At 37.1% G+C, this 24865-nt stretch overlaps 1 protein-coding gene across 1 annotated transcript; it reads left to right on the plus strand.

Moving 5' to 3' along the window:
• Positions 1 to 1196: 1196 nt before the first annotated feature.
• On the plus strand, positions 1197 to 20776 carry LOC141646829 (nuclear pore complex protein NUP214). The gene is made up of 17 exons (XM_074454798.1): positions 1197 to 1596; positions 1691 to 1899; positions 3498 to 3663; positions 3854 to 4000; positions 4386 to 4510; positions 5138 to 5250; positions 7428 to 7561; positions 9512 to 9677; positions 9996 to 10914; positions 12542 to 12691; positions 14384 to 14441; positions 14864 to 14997; positions 15831 to 15955; positions 16458 to 16785; positions 18148 to 18322; positions 18414 to 20210; positions 20392 to 20776. The coding sequence occupies exons 1-17, from the start codon at positions 1389 to 1391 to the stop codon at positions 20502 to 20504; spliced, it is 5067 nt and encodes a 1688-aa protein (XP_074310899.1). The 5' UTR covers positions 1197 to 1388; the 3' UTR covers positions 20505 to 20776.
• Positions 20777 to 24865: the final 4089 nt, after the last annotated feature.

Raw genomic sequence — 24865 nt, forward strand, 5'->3', positions numbered from 1 at the left:
CAATAGCTGTTGTTTTAACGCATTCTATTTACATGGAGAATGTTCATTTCCAGTTAGATCACTGATCTACATTAGATTACTGATATAGAACTATTAGATAATTACAATAGAAATGTAAAAATAAAATATTCATCAAAAAACATTCATACCGTCCTAAATACAAACCCGTGCAATTTTGCACGGGTTTAAAACTAGTAAATTATAAAACCAAAAGTTTTATATGATTGCAAATAATAAAAATAAAGTACAAATAAATATAGTGTGAGATAATGAAATGTTGAGGTAGATAGTGTGAGGTATAGTAAAGTATGAAAGAGAAGAAATATTTGTTGATGTGGTTTTTTTTTTTTTTTTTTTTTTTTTTTTTTTTTTTTAATGTTTTTTGGTAAATTTTGGTGATGAGTGGAAATGTAAGGTGGATAGTGAATTGGAGATAGGAAATGTGAAAAAGTGTAGAGTGAAAATTGGTGAGAATTTACTGATGCGGATGATCTAAGTATACTCTTGCTACTCACAAATACTATCCTACAACCACTTGTATAATATCATTGTACAACCGCCTCAAAGTTATTGAGCTCTTACACAAAGTTGTTGAGCTATTTTACAAGTTATTGAGCTATTTTACGAAGTTATTGAGTTTAAAAAATATTTTGTTAAGCTCAATAACTTTGTACCATAGCTCGATAATTTTGTTAATAAATCTCGACAACTTTGTAACAAAGCTCAATTACATTGAATAAATTGTATATACAACCAGTTGTATAATACATTAATTGTCTTGCTACTTTGCTAGTAGGAGGCTCCTTCTAGGAACACTTTCATTTTTAGGTCGTTTTGGTGTAGTTCTATTTTGAGTGTATTAGCGGGCTAAACCGGTCATTTTAAAATTAAAAATCATAAAATGAGTCAACTGGTAGAGTGGTAGGTATGATAAACTTAATAGTGTTATTTTACTTTGTCCTTATTAAAAATGTTGTTAATCTAATTCTTTTTGTTATACACACCCTAATTTTATAATACAAAATAAAATAGTCATAAGATTTTGTTAATGCTGTCAGAGTTTTTGAGTGGACAAACCATATTACTTGCAATTTAATCATATCACACTTATCAACTTATCGTAAATTTCGTAATTCAAATCTAATACAAATCATATCAATCCAATTTAATTAACGTCCAATTTTAATCATCAAATCGAGTTATTCGAGCCGTCAATAAAAACCGTTTGCAATTTGACGCCCAATTCTTAGCGTTGATTTAACTCTTATCACAATTACATTTGCATTCTCACCCGTTCACCGTCACCATTCCCGCCCATTAAAACAAACACCCTCAAATTAAACCTCCTAATTTCAATTAAGCTTTGAGAAGAAGAGCTCACTTCATCAATGGCGGAACTCTCCGATTCTCCAAAAACACTACAAATCACACCAATTGAAGGCGAACACGTCGAAACCGATGATTACTTCTTCTGTAAAGTCGGCGCCGCCATCCCTCTCACCTCAGACGACGACGTTTTCGACACCGACGCTGTTCCTTCCAAACCTTTGGTTCTCTCTCCGCGTTTCGGTCTCGTTTTCGCTGCGCATTCCACAGGTATGTCGAGTTAATCGTACTGTTAAACGGCTTAATTTCGTCAAATTTTGGAAATAATTGGTTGTAATTTATGATAATTTTGTGGAATGAGTAGGATTTTGTGTAGCGAAGACGAAGGATGTTTATGATGCGACGAAGGAGATTAAGGTGAACGGAAGTGGTTCTACTGTGAAGGAGTTGAGTATTGTTGATGTTGATATTGGTAGGGTTTCTATTTTGTGTTTATCGGATGATTCGTCGTGTGTTTCGGCTGTTGTTGGGAACGAAATTCATTTCTTCGCTGTTGATTCGCTTCTCAATAAGGTATGATATCGCTGCAAGTGTTTGTTTTTCGAGTTATTCGTGTTAAACAATGTTTGTGGTAATTTAGGCTTAATTTAGTGCTTTTTGTTGAACCTAGGTTATGTGTGATGCAATTGTTATTGTTCATGAGAGATAAGGTGCGAAATGGAGGAGACGGTGAGTAGTAGTATAGGTGGGGAGCGGAATTGGATTGATCTAGATAGACGATGGTGTTGACATGAATTGAACTTTAGTAATTGCTACTACATCAGTCAAATGTGATTGATTGATGACACTCCTCTACTCGTGTTTCCATTACATTGAATGAGTAAACAATGTGATTCCGTTACATTGTAATGGTGATTACATCTAGCAATAGCTAACTTTTGGCTTGTTCTAGTCAACTTAGTTTCACATCGTATATTTCTAGAGTTCTGGAACGTAACTTGAGAAATAGTAGTATCTCTTAACTTTGTGAATAAACTCCAGTTTGTTCGGTGAAGCTCGGAAAGGAAAAAAATCACTACCTGTGTGATTGAATTGTCGGTAGTCAGTGTTTTCAATGCCTTATTAGTCCTCATAGCTTTTCCTAGGGGGCCTATTTCGGTTGGATCACAAGTCTAGTAGCATTTTTTGAAGGAGAATTAGAGAATACCAAAAAAGTTACATTGATCATAGTATATGTGCTGATAATAGTATTTTCCTAGAAGAATGTGCAGTTCTCGACGCAATTTTCATCTTGGGTCATTCGGAAACAGCCGCTTTGTGTTGCTAACACAAGGGTAAGACTGCGTACATCCGACTTGTGTTACTCAGACACGTGTCGGCGTGTCGGTGTCCGACACTTGTCCGCGTGTCGGACACGGCTATTTGGGGTGAATTTTCTTGTTTTGTGGTCTAAATTGAAGTGTCGAAGTGTCGTGGCGTGTCGGACACCGACACGTGTCTGACACGCGACACGGCAGTTAAGTGAAGTGTTGGAGTAACATAGCATCCGACCCCCCTACCCCGCAATTTGCGGGAGCCATTGAGGCACTGGGGTAATGTTGTTGTTGTTGTAATGTGAGTACAACTGAGAAAATGAGTTGATAGGCTTATTGACGAATCCTTGGAAGCTTATTTGGTTTAGTCAACCAAACAATAGGGAAGTCCGACGGATATCTGATTGCTCGAAGTAGAGCTACTAGATTTACATGGTCAGATTTATTTGTAAATGCTTAGCAATTATTGAATATTTGACACAATCTCGGCTGGATGAGTGTATGCATGGTGCATAACTGCATATTTTAGAGGACTGCTCTACTTAGTTAATATAAAGAGGAATAACTTGGTGCTTCGAGAGACTTTAATTATTCGGCGACAATTTAGTTATGCCGAGGTGCGCTTTAAGCGAAATAAGTCTGGAATTTGAACTTTTTATACTAGAGTGGTATTACCTTTTTGTTTGTCTCTGAAACTATATCAGTCATGATTCAGGAAGGAATCAGCAGCATATCCTTTTTGTTTTTTCATTTATGTTTTAGATACAGTTAAAATACATTGATCCTTATCTCTTTTTTTGTGTGGTGTATTTAAATATCTATTTTCTGTTTCTTGTCTACTTATGCTGCAATATGTAGGATCAAAAACCAATGTTCTCGTGTTCCGTTGAAGCAAACCATGTGAAGGACATGTTATGGATCAAAGACACCGAACAATCCTTTATTGTCCTCACAGATAAAGGGAAAGTGCATCTTGGAGCTATAAACAAACCTTTGACAACTGTGATGGACGAGGTTGATGCAGGTTAGTGTCTTTTGAATACGAGTTTGTGCATTGTTCTTACACATAAATAGAAAATCCAATAATTTCTCATTAATGGGTATATGATATATCAGTTTATGGTTCAGATATTCATGTGATTAACTTGTTTCTCTTCTAATTTTTTCTCTTATTTGAACACACTTAAATAATATTCACTTGTGATTTATTGTAGTTGAAAAGAGTTTAGACGGTAAATGCGTTGCTGTTGGGAGAAAGAGTAATCTTATCATCCTTTCTTCACAGTTCAAGGAAATTTTGCAGATTGTACTTCCTATGGACTCATTTATTGAGGATAACAGTCTCATCGACACTGTCAAAGGTATGGGCTGCCTTTTTAGATTGTGGCATCAACATTTATGCTGCATGACGCTGAGTTATATCTTTTACTTCGTACATATTATCTAATCTTAGAACTTCTTTTGAACTCCTTTACCCTGGCTTCTCACAAAGTGATTATCTGTTGTGTTGATAAACTAAATAATGTATAATGGTTATTGGCTTAACCTAGATATGGTTTCTGAAAGAGTTTAGTTGGCAGTGTGTCTTTCCCGGCTCTCTTCACAGTATAATTATGCCTGTCAGCTATACTTGCATTGTTTTTTTTTGGATCATTTCTTCAATCTTGTTCATAAATTTTCTTTTATTTACGACCCTTCTTGTACTTATCGTCTTAATTTTTTTTTTTTTTTAAATTTTCATGACAGTGGATAGCATCAGGTGGGTTCGCTCTGATAGTATTGTAGTAGGATGCGTTCAGCAAAATGACGTCGATGAAGAGGAGAATTACTTTTTGCAAGTAATTATGAGTGATGATGGAAAATTCATTAATGTAAGTCAACTTAATAATTTTAAGCTTTATCAGCATGTCACAGTCCACCACTTGTCTGCTTGTGCTCTTTTTTTTTTTTTTTTTTTTTTTTTTTTTTTTTTTCTTTAAAAAAAAATTAGACAAATACTTTGGTTGATGTGGTTGGATGTATACAAATTGTAAGATTAAGCTGGTTGCTTGTATACGTGGGTCTGAGAAGTTATTTTCTTATAGTTTCTTAACGCTACTGCAATTGCATTACTTTATAAACAAAGCAATAGAGCGAGAATGGAATTCACAAGTACAGTGCGGTATATGTTCCTTGATTGTTTGGGGCTGTTGAGTTTTTGCATCATGTATATTCGTCACCCTCACCGCTGACCATTCCCTGATTGGAAAGAAATTTTTCAAACTGTTATCTTGGATCTATTATTTCAGTTCACAATCTTAAAAAGCTACTCCCTGTGCCTGTTATCTTGGATCTATTATTCGTCACCCATAATGCTTCGTGGAATCTATTTGCTATTTATGGAGCAGAGTAGCAGACGTCAAACATTTGATATGCCTGTCCTTTTATGGGCTGTGATGGTTTTCCTCCTACATTCTTCTTGGTTATTCTTACTGGTAATGGTGTTCTGTATGACGCAGGATTGTTCAACGGTCACGGCAGTGCAGTTCAACGATTTGTTTCCTGGTATTGTTGATGACATTGTGCCATATGGCTGTGGGCCACATCTATTTATGAATTATTTGGATAAATGGTATTTTCACTCTTCTATTCATTCCTTTTTGTTTCCCATCATGTCCATAGTTAAGTGTTTGAGAAGACATAACTTCTTTGTAATATGCCTGCTAGCTGATTGTAAGAAAGTTAGTTAAGCACTTGAAAGTTGGCATTATATTAGGGACAATATATCTCTGTATGTGAGCTACTTCTTTTATTCCTCAATGTTCCCCTCTCCTTCAGTCCATCTGTCCCTTTGCTGAGTATTTGGAAATCATTAGAAATTTAGAATGTTTGCATATACTTTTGCAGTACATATTTATTAATACTTGGAGCCATATGCTTCACCCAAATTGAAACTTGTCTCTTTATCTTTGTAGATAACATTACCCACAATAGCTTGAGAGCATAATTATCCCTCTCATTTTATATAGGGTTATTTGATGGGAATAATCCCAACTATTACCGACCTGCTCAAAGTAATCCATACTATTCATAATCCCATATTAATCTAACGTATTCCTTCATTTAACTTTTATCGCCTTAAGTGAAGGGCAACCTATTGAGCAGGTTACTCCTTCATCTTTAAGTCACTTTAACCCTTCGCCCTTCTGTTTACTTATCTTACCTTTCTCATTTCTTAACTTTTTCATCTCTATTACTCTTCATCTCCATCGCCATTCACCTCCATTGTTCATTCTTCACTGTTCTTCATCATCCAGTATTTCTTTCATCGTCAATTTTCTTGTTTCATCGCCATTGTTAGAGTCTCAATGGATAAATTAAATTTTGGGATTTTTATTATCAATTGTTATGTAGTATATTTTCTACTCCATTTCACGAATGTGTTGTCATTAAGTTTTTGATTTGGATTCAATTATTATCAATTGTTATTTTCAATTGTTATGTAGTATATCATCATCATCCAGTATTCTTTTGCTTCCTCCATTGTTCATTCTCCACTATTCCCTGGAAATTAATTTTATCAAAACTGGGCACATTCATCCTTCTGACACGGATCATGGATGCCAATTACAATCAGGTACCTAGAGAAGCTAGTACCTATCATGCTAAATTGCTAATAATGAGGAGGCTAATTGTTGTTTATTAACTTGTAACTTCCTATATCATTTTGCATAAAAAATAGGAGGATAAGAATATACGGAAGAAAATAAAAGTTTATGAAAGATAAAAGATGAGAAACTAAAATTAAGATACAAAAAGGAAAGATTCCATGTCGGAATTTAGTAATTAATTGACAGCTTGTAAAACATAGAGCAAATTGGAGGAAGCAACAGAAAAAACAGATCTGGTTAAATTAAATGGAGGAAGAAAAAATGGAGATTGTAGTTGGGAAGGAGAAGAACAGGAAAGCAAATAAAGGTAGGAGAAGAAGATTAATTAAAGAAAGGAAAGGTAAAAGAAGAAGATTATATAAAGGAAAGGAAAGTAACCTACAAAAATCAAAACGTACCGGTTGCAGCAGGTAGGTAGGAAGGAGATAACATTGAAAGTTAAATGAATGAATAAGTTAGATTATTATCGGATAATGAATAATATGGATTATTTTGAGCAGATCAGTAATAGTTGGGATTATTCTTATCAAATACCCCTTTTATATATGGGGGTCACATTTACAGTTCTTTTTGTATATTTGCGTGATTTTTATATGGGCATCACATCATGGTATCTTTTTGTTGATGGTTGTCACCTCAATGATATCTCTGTGTACATGGGCATCATTCCGTTGGTTTCCCTTGATTAATTACATTAATATAATATCTTACTTATAAAAAACATAAAGTACATGTTCACTGGCCATCTTAACCCCCAGGATTTCGGGATAATATAATTTGCTTCAAAACAACAATTCAAAGAATGATGGATACTAATTTCTGTAAGTCATCTTCGTTCAGATGCACTAAAGTGCACCATTTGTTTTTTCAAACGTTAATCAGCCTTAATTAGAGGACATTTACGAGGAAATTCACAACTAATGCGGAGACTACCACTATGACAATTCACATGAATTTTGGCTTTGTCCAACTACCCAGTGGAATAGTTGGTTTAGCTGAAATTCTTGCTGGAGTTGATATGGTTACATGTGTTGGTGTTGATGATGCAACCTGGAGAATGAATGATTTATTACTGATGAGCAACTGATATATGATGTCCAGTGAGCTGATTAATTAGAGCCGGTTTCAAATTTTGCAGTGAATTTGCTTTTGTGTCAAACCGAAAGAACACTGATCAGCATATTATGCTGTTTTCCTGGTCAGAAGGAGATAATCGAGTCTCCGTGGTTGATATTGAGAGAGAAAACTGGCTTCCAAGAATTGAACTAAAAGGTACATTAAATTTGTGTCCTCATAATGTATATTTTCAACTTAGTTGAGGCTTTTTGGCCAGGAGCGGGCAGATAATTTGAAGAGTGGGGGACACTTAGATATAGATTTTTTTAATATTTTTAATCGGAAGATGGTGTTAGAGAAGGTTCCTTTTCACCTTGCCTATCAATTTAAGGTTTCGATACATTGTGGAAGACAAGGAAGTTGATTTATGCGACTTCTTTTCCCAACTCCAAAAGTAATTTAGGCCCTTTTCTTCTTCATCATTCTACTAATCTCAACCAGACAAAAAAACAAGTAATTGTAAAGCAAGCAATTGAACAATTGTTTAACTACAACTTAAGTAATCATAATACTAAGAGTCTTGTAGATCAATCCTTATCAAATTACTAAACTTTGTAAGTCAAGCAATTGAAGAAACGAGTAATCAATCATAACAATTAAGTAATCATAAGAATAAATCAGAAAGTCAGTTACAAAAAGTTAAGAACCTGAAATTAATTGTTAATTTAAGGTTTGAGACTTGCGTAGGGATTTAAGTCCAACAAACAAAATCAAAATTCCAATTATACTCGTAATTAGGCAGTTAGACTAATAATTCAATAACAAGTAGTCGCAAATGGGATTCATTAACTAAAAAAACGAGATTTAAAAATGAAGAAAAAGAAACCTTACCACTAACTTGAGGTTCAGGCTATAAGCAGTAGGCAAGACGGAGCGTCGACGGGTGACAGCGTGGAACTGGCGGTGGTGCAGGTGGATGTGTGAAGGAAGCGAAGGGGATGGTGGGACACTACTAAGGACTAAAAACAATCGACAACTTTTGATGGTCTGACATCGCCCGAGACGAACATTGTAGCCAGAGGGGAGGTGATGATTACGTTAAGGACTGGAGGAGGTGCGTGGGAGGAGGAGGGAGTTGAGAGGAGAGGAAGGGTTTTGTATGTTTTCTAATTTTTATTTTTTATTTTTTTGGGGGGCACATGTCCCTTGAGTCCCCTAAATCTGCCCTTGCTTTTGGCGGTATATTTCCAATCTCAAAGTAATATTTTGCTTTCACAACCATAATAAAAAATTGGCATGTGAAAATCATCAATGTATAAAGTCGGTTAAAGAGGGAACTATAGTCTCATGAGAGTTTACTAGATTTTAAGTGCAAGTATCAGAGTAACCACACCACATCATTACCATTATTAGAGCCCCAATGTCTATTGTTAATAACTCCATTATCTGGTTTTACATTGACAAATGAGGAGGGAGTTCACTACATTATAAATCACTCCTTCTATCATCAATTGGTTTTAGGATGAAGCCCTTTGGACTTATGAAGTGAATTCTCTCTTCTCCTTATGAGTGTGGCCCAAGCCCTTTCCATGGTCTAACACGGTATTAGAACGCATGAATTTGTCCTGGGTTTGGTGAAATTTAAATTCAGCCCAAAGCCCAAAATTAAGCTGCGGAGGAGGGTTTGTTGATTACCGCTTTAATGTGCTCCCATGGTTTTAGCTTGGGTTTCATGAGGCCTCACATGTGAGAGGGAGTGTCGAGCTCCATTATATGGCTTACCCACATGTGAGTGTCCCACATTGACAAAATGAGAAAGTAGTACACTATCTTACAAACCAACGAGATACCTGTATTACCAATTGGTTTTAGGATGGACTCGTCTCAGACTTATAAAGTGGACTCTATCTTTTAATTATGGGCGTGGCTCACAGCCTCAGATCCTTTTCATGGTTTAACACCTATAAAGAGGCCCCTACTCAAATATTTTGATCACAACAACTACATTGTTCTGAATTTATACTCTTTGGCGACTTAGTGCATAGTTGTCTGATGTAATTTAGCTGTGTGGAGTCTTTTATCATATTAATCCTGAGATATCAAATTCTAGCATGTACGTTCTTGTTATGAGCTAATTTCTTGTTGCATTGTTATTTCCATGTCCAGAAAATGGGGATGACAACGTGCTACTCGGTCTTTGTGTTGACGAAACGTCAGTTTATGAGAATGTGGAAGTCAAGGTTAGAGTTGAGGAGCAGAGGGAGCTACGGCCACACTGCCTTCTTGTATGTCTTACCCTTGAGGGCAAACTTGTTCTGTTCAATGTTGCCAGGTATGATGACCTCCATATCCCATGCACATATTAGATTGGTGTATATGTCTTTCCTCTCTAATTCAGAATATTTTATAGTTTTTTGCGTTAACTGATCGTATTTAGATGGAAGCTTCTAGTAAGGATAATAAAAAAAGTAGACACAGCACAGAGGCTGGTATTCCTTTCAAGATAAACGCGGAGAATACTTATTTAGTAGTCTTTGTGAATGTCGCTTGGTTAAAGCCTAAAGGGGAACTTTATGTATAAATCTTTTAGATTATAATAAGCTTAAGTTTATGCGTTGTGTGGTATTGTTTTACCCTTTTTTTTTTCCAGTATTTCAGGATATCAGGATTCAAGTCAGACTGTTTCCTCCTATTCAGATAATGTGAAAAGCATCCCTCAGGTTCCCCATTCAAGCCTTGGAGAGGGTTCTCATTTAGAGAAGGAAATACCCAAACAATTTGATACATTTTTAGAGTCTCATGAATCAAATGCAAAGAATATCAACTCTGAACGTGATGTTTCTGTTGCAACTCCGACAAATGGAAACTTTGATGGCACTCTTAATTTTGAACAAGATCTGAGAAAGGAACCAATTGCTAAAAATGACGGACAGAGAGCTTTGATGGGTGTCAGCACCTCTAAGCTTCATGAAAATTTAGCACATTCTCGACAGGATACGTTAACTCCTTTCTCACTGAAGGATTCACATGCCCAGGTTGCTGGATTTGAAAATTGGAAGGCTGCTTCGCCAGACATGTCTCTGGGGCAAAACATGGCTGATACAAACAACGAAGCAGTAGTGAAGACTAGCCCTAGAGTTTCACACAATATTTTAACCCCAGAAGGTTCGAATAGTTATCTAGGTTTGTCAGGCACTTCTACTGCAAAATCTTCCTTTTTTTCACCAGCTTCCGCTTCTACCAAAAGCAATTTGTCTGGTATACCTCTCACTTCAACCAACACTGCACAGAATGCTGGAACCTTTTCCGCAAATGTTGGTTTGCAGTTATCTGATTCGTATAATTCGTCAACTTTAAAAGCCGCAAACCACAGCCAGAAAACAACGAGTTCCAGCGGTGTCTCTGAAATGGCTCATAGTATCCCTAACTCAACTTTTCAGTCAAGAGAACCTTTTGTAGGTTACAGCTCTACAAATCATAGTGTGCCGCTGATGAAGGCGAACCATCAGAGTCTTTCTTCTTTCCGTCAGCAAAACGCTGAGAAAAATGCTTCTGAGCAATTTGGCAATGTAATGTCTTTCATTCCCGTGTGTCCTTTCTTCTTTGATTCTTCCTTAATTGATTTTCGTCTTTTAACCTTTTAGGTTCTAAAGAATTTACTTTTCTAGCTCATTTACCACTGCATTTCACTTAACCTTAACTGCTTTTATGTAATTCTGTACAATGGTTTCTCCCCTAACAGAATAGAGTGGAAGAGTGAGGTGCTTTACACATTTATGCCTTGTTTTTTTACCCTTTTGAAAATTTCTCGTTTATATGCTAAAAATTACTGATGCTTGTGTAAGAATGAACATAATACATGTCAGGTGAACGTGTATGGAAAAGGTAGAAGTGAGTATTTACATCTATGTATTATTAAAAAAACATTTAATCATTTCAGAAACTTAGGTAAGCAATTTTTGTCTTTTGTTAATGCTTTTTATAATTAAAAAAATGATGTTTTTGTAGTGGGATTTTTTCGAGATCTGAAACACCAGAAGTAATCTATACATTCTGTGCCTCATCCCCTTACCGGCTTGCCTGAAAGCAATTTTTACTGCGTTGTATACGTCTTGCTGGTACACCTTTCATGATGACATTTTAACTTGATTGCTTTTGGCCTGTTGAGACCGGTGCCATTCAACATAATATAAATCTGATTAGGGGTTCTTTCCTAGGTAACTTGTGCTTGCTTTCAATATCTGTGTACGACTGTCATTTTCTAGTTACACAATACGATTGTCATGTACTAGTTAGTGGTCACCATGAATTCTGATATGGTAACAATTGTGTACGACACTACGATTGTCATGTACTAGTTAGTGGTCACCATAAATTCTGATATGGTAACAATTGAGTTACTCATGTACATTTTTTGGCGACCTTGGGCATGTTTCTCGATGGGTGTCACACTGAACTGAATTTAAACTAAGGTAAATTTCAAATTCAATGTCACGAGGTTATTATGATAGAATAAAGCAAAATAGTTCGCTAACCTTGTTGCGCTTTTCAGTTTGGGTCATCCATAAATAACACTGTGTGTTGTGTTAACATAGTAGTAATGTTGCCTACCTTCGACCCCGTAGCTTGTCATTTGTGGTAGGCTTGAGGTGTGTTATATAGGCGCCTTGCAGTTTGGGCTAATTCTACCTATTTTGTTGACTTGAGTTTGAACTATCTAACAAATATACTTCTCCATTCATTAGTTTGCATCGATAATTAATCAATCTATGGATGTTATTGGGAGATATGAATTTTGTGTTTTGACTTTCCATAAATAATGATGTCGGCATCATAGAGTAACTTCCACTGAATGACAAATAGATAGCTATATCATCCCTATTATTATACTGCATCATTTTAATTGATTAAAGCTTATTATTTTGGCAAACGGGTTGTTATGCCACTTTTCATTCCTACAAGGAAGCTAAATGCTTAGGTGTGTCGAAGTTCCGTAGGAGTTCTCAAAACGCTGGTGTTTCCCTTTCTCTCATGTAGCTTCTATTCCCCTTGCCGATTTACTTTGAAGTACAAATGGGAAGAATCGGAGACTCCCGTGCTTGAGATTATTTCGTGCAAATTTGGTCATGGCTTTTTGATAATGTTTATCTGAAAAAATTGTTCTCTTGGTCTGATTTAATTTCTGATCATTATCAGGTTCAAGACATGGCAAATGAGTTGGACAAACTTTTAGAATCCATAGAACAAAGAGGAGGTTTCAGGGATAGCTGCAAAATCGCTCACAGCTCACTAGAAACCTTAGAGGAGAGCATGCGGAGTTTGTTGGAGAGAAGCCGAGTGTTCCAGGTAGTTGATCTATTACCCTGTTTGTACGTGGGTCAAATTTTGACTTCCGAATTCTTGGTGTGACATGTTGCTTATCTAAGTTACTCAGCGATAAATCCAAGGTCCATGTTTCTCTATGTGCATTGTTGACTTTCTCTCAATGGAATGTATTGGGGTCAGATGTCTTCAGAAAGGCGAGAGTTTAATGACATATTATACGTTGGTCTCTCCGTATGTGTTTTTTCCTCACCTCTAGGTTGCCCGTCGATGTTCTCTATCAACTCTAAGTCTGTAACTATACCTATTTTGATATAGAAGCTAAGACTCCATGCTTGATATAGACGATGTTTTCAAATTTACTTGAGCTTCCCCATCTTAAAAAGCTACAGTAAATATTATCATAACCAAATGTGAGTATGGCATTGTTTGGTAAACGACATATTGGCCAATTTTTAGCATATTCAAGGGTTTTAGCATGTTTGACCAATCAATATGCTAATTTTAGTGTTTGGTAAACAGCATATTGAAACAACATATTTGCGGTCAATATGCTGTTTTACAATATGCTGTTTACAAAGAAAACTAACAATCTACTAATCGTAATCTGCCAATTACCAAACAGTCAAATTAATTCTGCTAATTATAATATGCTAGTCAAACCTTCTGATAAAATCTGCCATTTATAATCTGCTTTTGCAATCTGCTTATGCTGAAATTAATCCGCTCTTTACCAAAGAGGGCCTATATAAATTTGGTCCTCTTATAGTTTTTACAATTATGCTTGCATCGTTATAGTGTGCAATACTCACAGACGTTAGATTGTAGTAGTATGGCACCGTATTGTGGCACTTAACCTGTTGTGTCAGTGGTATTGAGCTATACTGATTTTATTTTAAACATAAATAGCTTCATATGGTATGACAAATTGGTCTTATAAGCTACAGTTAAGAGCTGAAGGAGCTGTACTGATTCCACTTTGATGGTCTTGAGATTTGAGATATTTCTCTCTTTAGTGACTGATGTGTAACATCACTGAAAAACGCGGGACTAGAAATGAATTTTGCTGGAAAGCGTGTATTATGCTGGAACGTGTCGTGGCTAAAAATGAGTTTTTTGTGCCTTAGTTCAGGGTCACCAATGTGGGAAATAGCTCAAAACTCAAAACTCAAAACTTAGGTGACGAAAGTGGAATTAGCCAGACGTCAGGGCATTGAATTGAAGATTTTCCAAAAAATCATAAAAGCCATGTTCACCTCCTCCGTTCTATTAACCACCCCTAAATAATGACTGCAATTTCACATTCCTGTATAGTTCCTCATTTTTTCCGTGTTAAATGTTGGATTTATATTGTACATGACAAAGTCAAAGTTTACCGTCTGGTTTATTTGCTTATTCGTTGTAGCTTGAGACTGTTCTTACATGAATTACTGAACTTGTTATTACACGATGTGGACATAATAGTATGGTTTTGAGATGATTTCACATGAACGACTCTATGCTGTTACTTCTCATTCTATATGACAGAAGAACGATCCATAAATTTAAATTGCCAATGTCTACTTCTTACATGTACGTTGGAGCTTTAATGATGATTACTGTATTGTTGCCTTCATTTCCCTCTTTAGATTATTATCATACTGATATTCGTTGTTTTTATATGTTTTGGGTCTTGCCTCTGCTTGCTACTAATAAATTTGTTGATTAAATCTAAAGAATATTTCAGAGGAACGGCTTAGAGAGACTGAAATTCTGCTTGATAAGACTGTACAAGGTATTCTAATTCTTCAATGCCTTGTGGTTCATTTTTCTGTTCCTTCGGCTACGTTGGGCAAATAACGTGTCAATGTATTTTTTCTGATACTTAGCCTTATGATTGTTGCATTGTTATGGTCCTTTTGATCTCAGTGTTATCTATATGTGAGACTTTTGTACCTCAATCAAATGCAATATAGGGTTAAATGTAAAAAAAAAAAAAAAAAGACTACACATTTATATTCATGCGGTGTTAACTTTCGTTAAATACTGGACTGTGAAACAGCGCATGATAGCCGCTTTTTCTTGTATCCCTGGTCATCAGCTGCTCAAGACTTTTGCAAGATTAACCACAGTTAAATATTCACATTGCTGTTTATTAATTAGCTGTTGTAGACTTGTAGTGACTTTACCTTTGTCATCTATTGAATTGTGTTTCAGTTGAGGCGAGGAAAACACTCATGGAAGGAATTGTCAGGCAAACCACCGATGTACAATATCTTGACCTTTGGGACCGTCAAAAGTTAAATTGTGAACTTGATCAGAAGCAACAGTCGATAGTAATCCTAAGTCAGGTACATGTTTCTTTTTCCCTGAAAGCTGTAGCATGTCTGGATTCAAGGAATGTGCAGTAGCTTAAATGTATTTTTGATTAATAGCCATACAACTTCACATTTGACTAGATGGGGTTAAAGTGGGAAATTTTAAACATGTAATTGCAAAGCTCTGTAAAAGGCTTCTATGAGCAGAGTTAGGCACCAATGAGTGTTTAACTCTCGTTAAGTTCTGCCTTCGCTTAGTCAGAAGAGCAGTTTTTAAAATGATTTTCCATTTCCTCCTCTTAAATGACAGCAATGACTTACACTCACTATCCCTTTCCCATTCGTCTTTTCTCCTTCTCAAGTGTTGACAACTAGTTTAGAATTAATACTAACTACTCTTTATGCTTCAAATATATTGAAATTATTTTCAATAGTATAATAAGAATGTATATATTTTATGTTATAATAAGGCTTATTAGATGTTTCTTTTGGTATAAAAGATGTGCATTTTTTTTCATTGTTGTATTACTCCGTATCACTTAGGGGAAGGGGAGCCTTGGCGCACCGGTTAAGGTGTCGCCGTGTGACCGAGAGGTCACAGGTACACCCTTATGGTGGGACCCTTCCCCGGACACTCGCCTTGCAGGGACGCCATTGTGCACTAGGCTGCGCTTTTTCTTTAGTATCACTTAGGGTCCCATTTAAAACTTTGCACAAGGGCCTGGAAATCTCCAAGATGCCCGTCTTCTAGTGGGTGTGTTACCTTTACTTCAGGAGCTCCAAGCAATCATCTGCTACATAAGTTTTTGAAACCATATTACAATTTACAAGTGTCCACCGTGCAAATAATATGATATTTTGCGCAGGATCTTGTTAACAAGATTATTGAATTAGAAAGGCATTTTAATGCGCTTGAGCTCGATCGTTTTGGAGAAAGCACAGGAGCAAATTTGGTTTCCCGTGCCATTCATTGTAGATCGTCCACATCAAGGTATGCAATTGTTTATCTTTGCAGTTGTATTTGATACCACGAGCTGTCAGTATTATGATTGGCACCTAGTGATTTTTTGACATTATGATGCATGCAATTTTGCTCCCGAATCAGTTAACACCAGTTAAATTGGTGGGTGGGGTTGGAGTCCCGACTGGCAGGGAAGGGGTTTGATGTGGGTGCTGGGGTCGGACTCCAGTAAGGGGCGGCAGGGGAGTTGTTGGTGTAGTGCTCGTTGTCCTTGTTGATGGTCTTGGTGGTAGACATGGTGGTGGTTGGTTGGATCAAAGTTGTCTTTTATTTTTATATGTTTCAAACCAAACAAGAAATATAATCAAAGGGTTTTGCATTCCTTCCCTTTCCATTCCCTTTCCAATTTCCTTTCTCTTTCCCTTTCCTCAACCAAACGCCCCCTAAAAACTAATTATTTTTTATGTCTGGAGTACTCTTTTATGACGTAAAATGATTTTAAAAGCTTATATGAATTTGAATCATTCTGCAGGAACAATGAATCATTGAATGCTATTCATAATTCAACTGTATCTCAATTAGCTGCTGCACAACAACTCTCTGACGTACTATCAAGACAAATGGATTTATTAAGTGTCAAGTCACCTCCCTCTAAGCAAGTCAGTGTCAAAAAGAAAGTTTTTGAGACTATTGGGATACCTCTCCCAGATGACAGCCTCATTTCTCCTTGCTCCCCGCTGAACAAACACCCTGTAGTTTCTAGTTCGGGTGCAACACATAATGGATTTAAGAAGAGTCAATCAAGTAGTCGGAGCAGTGTACTTGAATCTTCAAGAAGAAGAAGAGATTCACTTGACAGGGTAAGATTATCTTAATGTAATTTGAATTTGTGGTTCTCATATAGGATGTGCTAAAGTATTCAGTAACTTTAAATAATGATAACCAACTATTAAAACAATCTCATAGATGACCTGTTTAGTAGTTTACAGTTGTGGCTGCTGCCTTACGTTTGGTTTACATTTTATTGATGATGAATCCTATACGAAAACGTTGTGTGAGAGGTGAAAATTGAGACAATTAGGGAGAAACAAAGAGCCTGGGTCGGCTGGGTGTCTCAACTCTCAAGATAAGATGAGTCAGAATTGGTTAAGTTGGTTCGGCCATATCGGATGGAGGCAATGAGACCCATTATAGGAAGACTTGAGCAATGGGGAACTGTTGAAATGTCGATAATAGGGGAAGACCCAAGAAAATATGGATGAAGTTTTAAAAAAAAATTGTTTTTTTTTTTTTTTTGCGGTAGAACAAGATATGGTGTTGGAGAGGTACTGCGGGTTTGTGGCTTGTAAGAGTCCATTACGCGATAAATTTTGATTCTTCTCTTGACTTATGTTTTTCATTCATTTTCAACACTTGTATTTTCCACATGAATGATTGAATCTCCTTTTATTATTCATATCCTTCCAAATGTTTTGAATTACTTCTTTTAAAAAAATTCTTTACACTTATTAGTTTGATTATATTTTCTTTCTAACTCTGTTAAAGTTCTCTATATTTTAGTGACCTTAACTTTATATATATATATGACATTTTATTATTGGTGGTTTCAAATGATGATTCATGTTAGTTATCTCCAATTTCAGATTAAAGGATGTTCTTGTTGTTGGTGGTTAGTTGGTTACTACTTACTGGTACTTCATTTAATTGGCGAATATGATTCTGTTCAATAACTTGTGTTCCACGTGATGCATTTCATGAGTAAAATATTTAAACAATGGAACTGTCATGCAAAATGTGGGAGTTTATAATAGTGAAAGGATTTAGGAAGCGCATGCTTCATATTCTGGATGCCCAACTGAAGGGCTGACATGGTCTTTGCGGGAATGCTTTACTATGGCCTCTGATGTCTCTCTACTAACTTTTATTTATTGCTTGCATCAACTAATGTGGATAATTATTTGTGGTACATTTCTTTAGTTTTATCTTCATGATAGCTTGACTGCTATGTACAACAAGAACAAAGTGCCTTATTAATTTTACTTGACTGGTCATCAATTTTTTTCTTTTTTTTTTTTTTCTTTTTTTTTTTATGGGCTTTGCTTCTAACGTCATTCATTGATCCTCTTATTCTGGATCACAAGTAGCATTTCCTAGCTATCCTACTCGGATAAAGTATTTGCTTGCTTTTTGTTACATTTTTACAATTTGGACCTTGAACGCAGAATTGGGCAAAATTTGAAGCTCCTATAACCACGGTGAAAAGGATGTCGATTCAGAATGAAGGGCACAATGGTAGTGGTTTGTTCTCTTCTGTGGATAAGCCATTTGTTAGTCCTTTAAAACTACAAGACTCAATGGCTAACCATTCCAGGATTCTTAGTTTTCAAGACAAAACTGGTATGTACAGACGCTGAGAAGTAGTGTTTTATTTATTGTGGAAGCTCTCTATTGATCAAAGAAAAAAAACATTTAATATTTGATTTCACAGGAGGCGGTGGCACCCATGGGAAGGACTCTGATTCTATTGCCTCGTCCGCTTCTAAGTGGGTAGGAGCTGCTCCTGAAACTTCACAGCTTCGAGCAGAGCAATACTCCAGGTCGCAGCCCAAACAGGGTAATAATATTTCAACTGTCCAAGACACATCTTCTTCGTCATCACCATTATCATTTAGGGCTCCAGAAATGAAGACGGAAACCAGTTACACCACTGCTGTAAAGTCAGGATCCCAAGTAGGGTATATCAGCAAGCCTGGTAATGCCGGAGGTGATCGAAAGCCTTTTGAATTCCAATGGGGCATCGAAAACTCAACCATCCAAAATATTCAGTCACAACCGCCCTCATCACCAATACAATACAATCAGATGCTAGTTCCTTCTAGCAAAGAGACAAAATCAACAAAGCTTGATGATAGAAACTCATCAGTTGATTCGACTAGTAAACAAGATATTCAATTCTCATCCGCGTCAAGTTCTTTTGGCACTTCCACCGGGTCTTCCACATTTGAAGGTGTCGGCAACTTTGCAACCAGTGGAAAGGTGTTTAAAGATGCTAGTAAAGACGTCTCACAAATTCCGTCATCATCCTTTCCGGTGTCTTCTTCACCAGCAGCACCAATGAATCCCATTTTGTCCAGGGGTCCACTAAGAGAAGATTCCAGACCCACCGGTTCTTCTGTAAGCTTTGCTCAAGATTCCCTGAAAGGCACCAAACCTGCAGATAAAGTTAGTGCTGCGACTAATCTGGCTACCTCTTCACAGTCTTCTCCGGAGTTGGCGTCTTCTAGTGGTGATAAATTGAAGTCCGAGGGTTTGGCATTATCTTCTAGTTCGACCGAACCCCCAAAACAATCAACATATGCTCCAGCGGAAAAGCAATCTACAAATGCTCCAACAGAAAAGCAATCTACGACATTCAACTTGCCTTCAATGCCCTTCTCCGGATTTGAAGGTACAAGTCTTTCCAAAAACTCTACCACGGCCGCGTCCAGCGTGGCTTCAAGTACTGCTCCAGAAATTCAATCTTCGGTATTCGCTGTTCCCTCCGTCTCTGAAGGTACCGCTGTTGGGAAAAAGAATTTTGAAACTACCATATCCCAAGAGGATGAAATGGAAGAAGAAGCGCCTGAGACAAACCAAAATAAGGCCTCTGATTTTTCACTAGGAAGCCTTGCTGGGTTTGGGATAGGATCAGCTGTCAGCTCTACAGCTCCCAAATCTAATCCATTTGGTGTTTCACTTTCTAGTATGCCTCAAACTACGCCAACATCATCTCCTTTCACGGTTCCTGAGGGACAGTTATTTCGTCCAGCATCTTTCAATTTACAGTCTCCGGTTACCCAACAATCGCAATCTCCAACTATGGGACCCACATCTGGTGGGTTTGGTGCTACTGCTTCTACTCCTCAGCAGTCTCCTCCTGCTGCAAGTGGGTTTGGCCAACCGGGGCAAGTTGGCTTTGGAGGACAACAAGTTTTGGGCTCTGTTCTAGGGTCATTTGGGCAATCGAGACAAATTGGTGCCGGGTTGCCTGCCAGCAATTTTGGGGGTTCCCCGTCTTCTGGTGTTGGTGGATTTGGCATCCCCTCTGTCCCAACTGGAGGATTTGCTGGTGTTTCTGTGAAGACTGGAGGCTTTGCTGGTGTTTCCGCCACTAGTGGTGGCTTTGCAGGCATTGGTGCCACAGCCAGTGGCTTTGCCGCTGCTGCCGCTCCTGGTGGTGGTTTTGCCGGTGCTGCTCCAAGTGGAGGAGGTTTTGCTCCTGCTGCAGGTAGTGGAGGGTTTGGTGGTGAGTTTTCTGTCAGCACGACCTTCTTGAGTTCTTTATAATCTATTTCTGATTTTCTTCGGCATACATATTCTTTCGAGTTGCCCCGTCTTAAATCGTCTCACATATTTTGAAAAATCCGTTATCTAAGAGAATAGAAGAGCGTAACTCGTATTGATTTGTTTGTATCATATATATGTAGGTGGTGGATTTGGCGCCTTCAGTAACCAGGGAACAGGTGGTTTTTCTGCACCCGGCGGTGGTGCAACAGGAGGAGTACAGCCACCTTCACAATTCACACAAATGAGGCGATAGTTTATCATCTTTAGAACCAAGTATTAACTTTGACCGTCAAAAAAAAACTTTGACCGCAGACGTTTATTTAGGAGGTTGTCCACTTGTCCCGCTCCATCGCACAACTACTAGGTTGCCCTTCTAGCTTAAATCTAGGTTCTGTCACCGCTTCGACCAACCATCCAAAGCTATCTAAAGTTCTCAGCATTTGTAACCCTTGTCTTGCATAGTTCTTTGATTTCCCTAACCTTGTTGTTCTTTCCCTTGTCCAGTTGTCCTGCATAGTTCTTTGATTTCCCTTGTTCATTTTTTACCTGTTTTTCATGCCCTTAATTACCATCTTCCTTGGAGTCTTTGTGGTACCCCCCCCCCCCCCCTCTCATTCTATCTATTTTCGTTATTTTTTCAAAATTCTTTGGAAAATGATGCAGTCACCTTCACAATGTCTCTAGTTGGACTGCTTGGTTAGTACAATTATCAGTACAAGTTTTTTCGCAGTCATCTAAGATGGACTGAAAATATTTAGCCTTCACGCATATTCTTATTTCAGACAGGCTATTTCCCATCTGAAATAAGACGGATCAAATGTAGTCATTTTACAATAAAATGTTACTATTTTCTGATAAAATGTTACCATTATTTTTAGGGTAAGAAGTGATGATTTTAGTTATAACATTTTGTCATTAAATGTTTACATTTTATTAAAAAAAATGGTAACATTTGATCCGTCTTATTTCAGACCGTCTGAAGCAAGACTTATTGTGGTGGTTGTACGGTATCTTTTAGAAGAAGGGTCATTTGTCACACATTTCTCTTTTATATAGGGGTCTTTGCGAAACACTGCCTTTTAATCAAAAAAATGTATAACCCTCCCTTGTTATTTTTTTATGTTAATTACAACCAAATTGGAACCTCCGATTATAAAAAACCATAGATCAGGCCAGTTTCTTATTTTCACAAGTATGATCATCAGTTATACACACGTATATATCATAACAAAACTCACACTCTTCTAATTCTCCCCAATTAATTCATTCATCTTAATTCCTCTAGAAATCGAAATCTCTAATAATTCACTTTCAAGTTTCATCCTCCCACAAAATCCTTCATTCACTTGAATTCCTCAACAAAGTTCTCTTCAACATCCATTATTCTCGATTGAATTTCAGAAATTTCCCTCTTCAATCTTTTCTTCTCCTTTAACAAAGACTTGATAACTTTCTTTTGTCAATTTGTACTATTTAGATATACCCAATCAAAGAAGGGGATGGATCCTCTCCATTACCCCTTCCTTCCATTTCCTCTAATACAACAATATAAAATTATTATTCCCTCTACACCTCTTCAAAATAGCGAACCATTAGATCGTTCCGAAATAAAATTCGGACCCTTAAAAAGCACTGAAAGGTACTGGAGAGGGTGGAGTACTGGAGAGAATCTTTTTGCATCAAAGAATATGTAGCCACAAATTTCGGTTTCATTTAACAAATTTTTTTACAACTGTGTACCCAATCAAAAAACTTTTTATCTAAAACTTAACTAAAACTTGCGAGATTTTCAAGTTTTCGGTGGGGGCGAGGGCCTCTGCCAACTCCGGAAGAAAAATGACAACCCGTGCCGTGGACACAATTGCTCTACACATATATAAAAGTTACTGAAAAATTCATGGAAATGCGTACTATGGCTATTAGACATTGCTTAGTACTATTGAGTGGGACGAAGGGAATATTTTTTTTTTTCTTTTTGTTTCTCCGTGGGTGCCAATTATCTTGCGAGTACTATTTATACACGTACAACTTTGGGATGAAGGGAGTATTATTTTTTGCAAATCGGTGCCGCTTTTATAGATTAGGAGACAATGAGCGAAAACTTCAATGTACTGTCTCCTAATCTATACAAGCGGCACCGATTTGGAAAAAATAATACTCCCTTCATCCCAAAGTTATACGTGTATAAATAGCACTCGCAAAATAATCAGGGCCCACGGAGAAACAAAAAGGAAAAAAAATAATACTCCCTTCGTCCCACTCAGTAGGAGTACTAAGCAATGTCTAATAGCCATAGTAAGAATTTCCATGAAATCTTTACTAGTTGGCTGGAGCGTCAACAAGTTTACGTAAATGAACTTGTTGACGCTTCAAACAACCCAAATAATCCGAAACCAGAGTTAGCCGAAAAGTTATTGTTACACTAATAACACTATGAAAAGTACTACGAGGAAAAATACAAGGTGATCACATCCGACGACATTTTCCAACTGTTTTCACCGCCATGGCTGACAACATTCGAGAAGGCGCGTTCCTGTGGATCGGCGGATTGTTCAAGCCGTCTTTGCCGTTGACGATGACCGAGATGGCGGTTTCCAATATCGAGCCGAGTCAGATACACAGGCTAATACTCAATTCTCATCTGAACCTGACCGAAATTTTAAGTTAAACTTGAGATGCAGATCATTGCATTATACCTATCAAAAAAAATTTGTGTCCAAACACCTAAAGGCAATCCATCAGATAGAGTATTATAAAGGTCATCGAATGGATTGCGTTTAGGTGTAACTTGTAAGGAGTACGGTCCTTCTGGAGGACACACAAATTTTTTCGATAGATATAATGCATGCAATGATCTGCATCTCCAGTTCAACTCAAAATTTCGGTCGGGTTCAAATGAGAATTGAGTATTAGCTAATATCGTGTAATCAATGATTTTATATTGTGATAGAGATTTGAGGTTTTAAGGGTTTATGGAGTTTAGATTTAAAATCTAAATAAATCTTTATTATGTAACAATTTTTGTGGACCTAATTTTGTATGCATTGGGTATTTTGATTGAAAATATTGATCTTTTATAATTAGAGATATGTGCTAGAGATTTCATTATTTCAAGCATGCAATATATAAATTCCAGTATTGGTCACTTTATATAAAAAGACAATTCATTTATTAGCACTAAATACATAAACTTTTTATAAAAATGGACCGTCTTGTGAAAACCGTCTTTGCGCTGAAGAGTTGAGGTAGCCGCTAGATTGAGCAATCACAGATTCACAGGGCATCAGCGCAAAAACATACAAAACATTTCTCAAACACTAAAACAGCAAAGAATAGAGACAATGGGTATAACATGAAGGTTTGTTTTGTAGTTGCAATTAAACTACAAACTACAGTGTAATCAGTGCCTGATCTTTACTACCTTCAGAAGACACTACTTACATACGTCGTTTGCGAGTTCCGACAGTCGTCGTCGTCTTCAAATGACGCCTCAGGTTTCTCTTCTGGTGCTTCTGTTTGAGTTATCTATTGTTATTCTTGTGGTATTGGCTTCACTCGGTTAGCTTAATTTGACTCCTTCCTTTTGTTTTCTTTGAGTTATCTATTGTTCGGACAGTCGCCGTCCAGAAGGGGCCAAGGCACGCTTCGCGTGCATGCGCAAGGCATAAGACGTGCGTCCTGGGTATGTTGAAGACGAAATTACCGCACTTTGGGGAAGCATGCGGCATGTATATAATTTTTTCATACAATGCACGAGTTGGACACGAGTTAGACTATTGTATACGTGCCAATGTCAGATACTTCAAACCAAAAATCAAGTAAATATGTGACAAAAACATTAATTGCAGTGTGTTAATACCCCATATAATTTGTTCATCACAAATTCTCATTTGTGACGGCGATATCCGTCACAAGCTTGTGACGGATACCATTTCCTCTCACAAAATATCCATTAAGAGGTGAGTGGGAAGCACATGGGGGGTAGCCCACCTTGTCCCCTCTTCCTTTTTGTGAGAGGTCACAAGCTTGTGAGTTGTGACGGGATTAGTCCGTCACAAGCAAGACTAGCTGTTTGTTCATAGAGAGATAAACTAGAGAAAAATAAGAAGACAATGTAATAATCCTCTTAATGCTACAAGTAATTACAAATTTAAACATTTTGCTACTAATGATAAACTTAACCTCTTTGAAACTAGCAAAAGTCATCAAATTACCATATACTTCCTCTGTCCCGGTTAATTGTTGTCCTTTGGTTTTGGCACAAAGACCAAGGAGAGGGAAGGAGGTCAATTGTAAAATGACATGTGGACCAAATTGAGTTTGAAAGATCAAATTGCTCATTAAATACAATCCTAAAATAGAAAGGACAACAATTGATTGAGACACCCTAAAATGGAAAAGGACAACAAATGACCGGGACAGAGGGAGTAGTAATTATTGTGTGTGATCGTCGTTTTGTGTCACTACTTTCTGATGAATAGTAATCATTTTATGTTAATAATGACCATTTTAAAAAAAAAAAATTAAAAAAAGATCAGGTCATTATTCAATCTAACATAGACCTGACAAAATTAACTCAACCCGAGATTGACCTGAACTCGAATTGACCCGACG

Source organism: Silene latifolia, chromosome 3, assembly GCF_048544455.1.
Source record: "Silene latifolia isolate original U9 population chromosome 3, ASM4854445v1, whole genome shotgun sequence".
NCBI classification, from domain to species: domain Eukaryota; kingdom Viridiplantae; phylum Streptophyta; class Magnoliopsida; order Caryophyllales; family Caryophyllaceae; genus Silene; species Silene latifolia.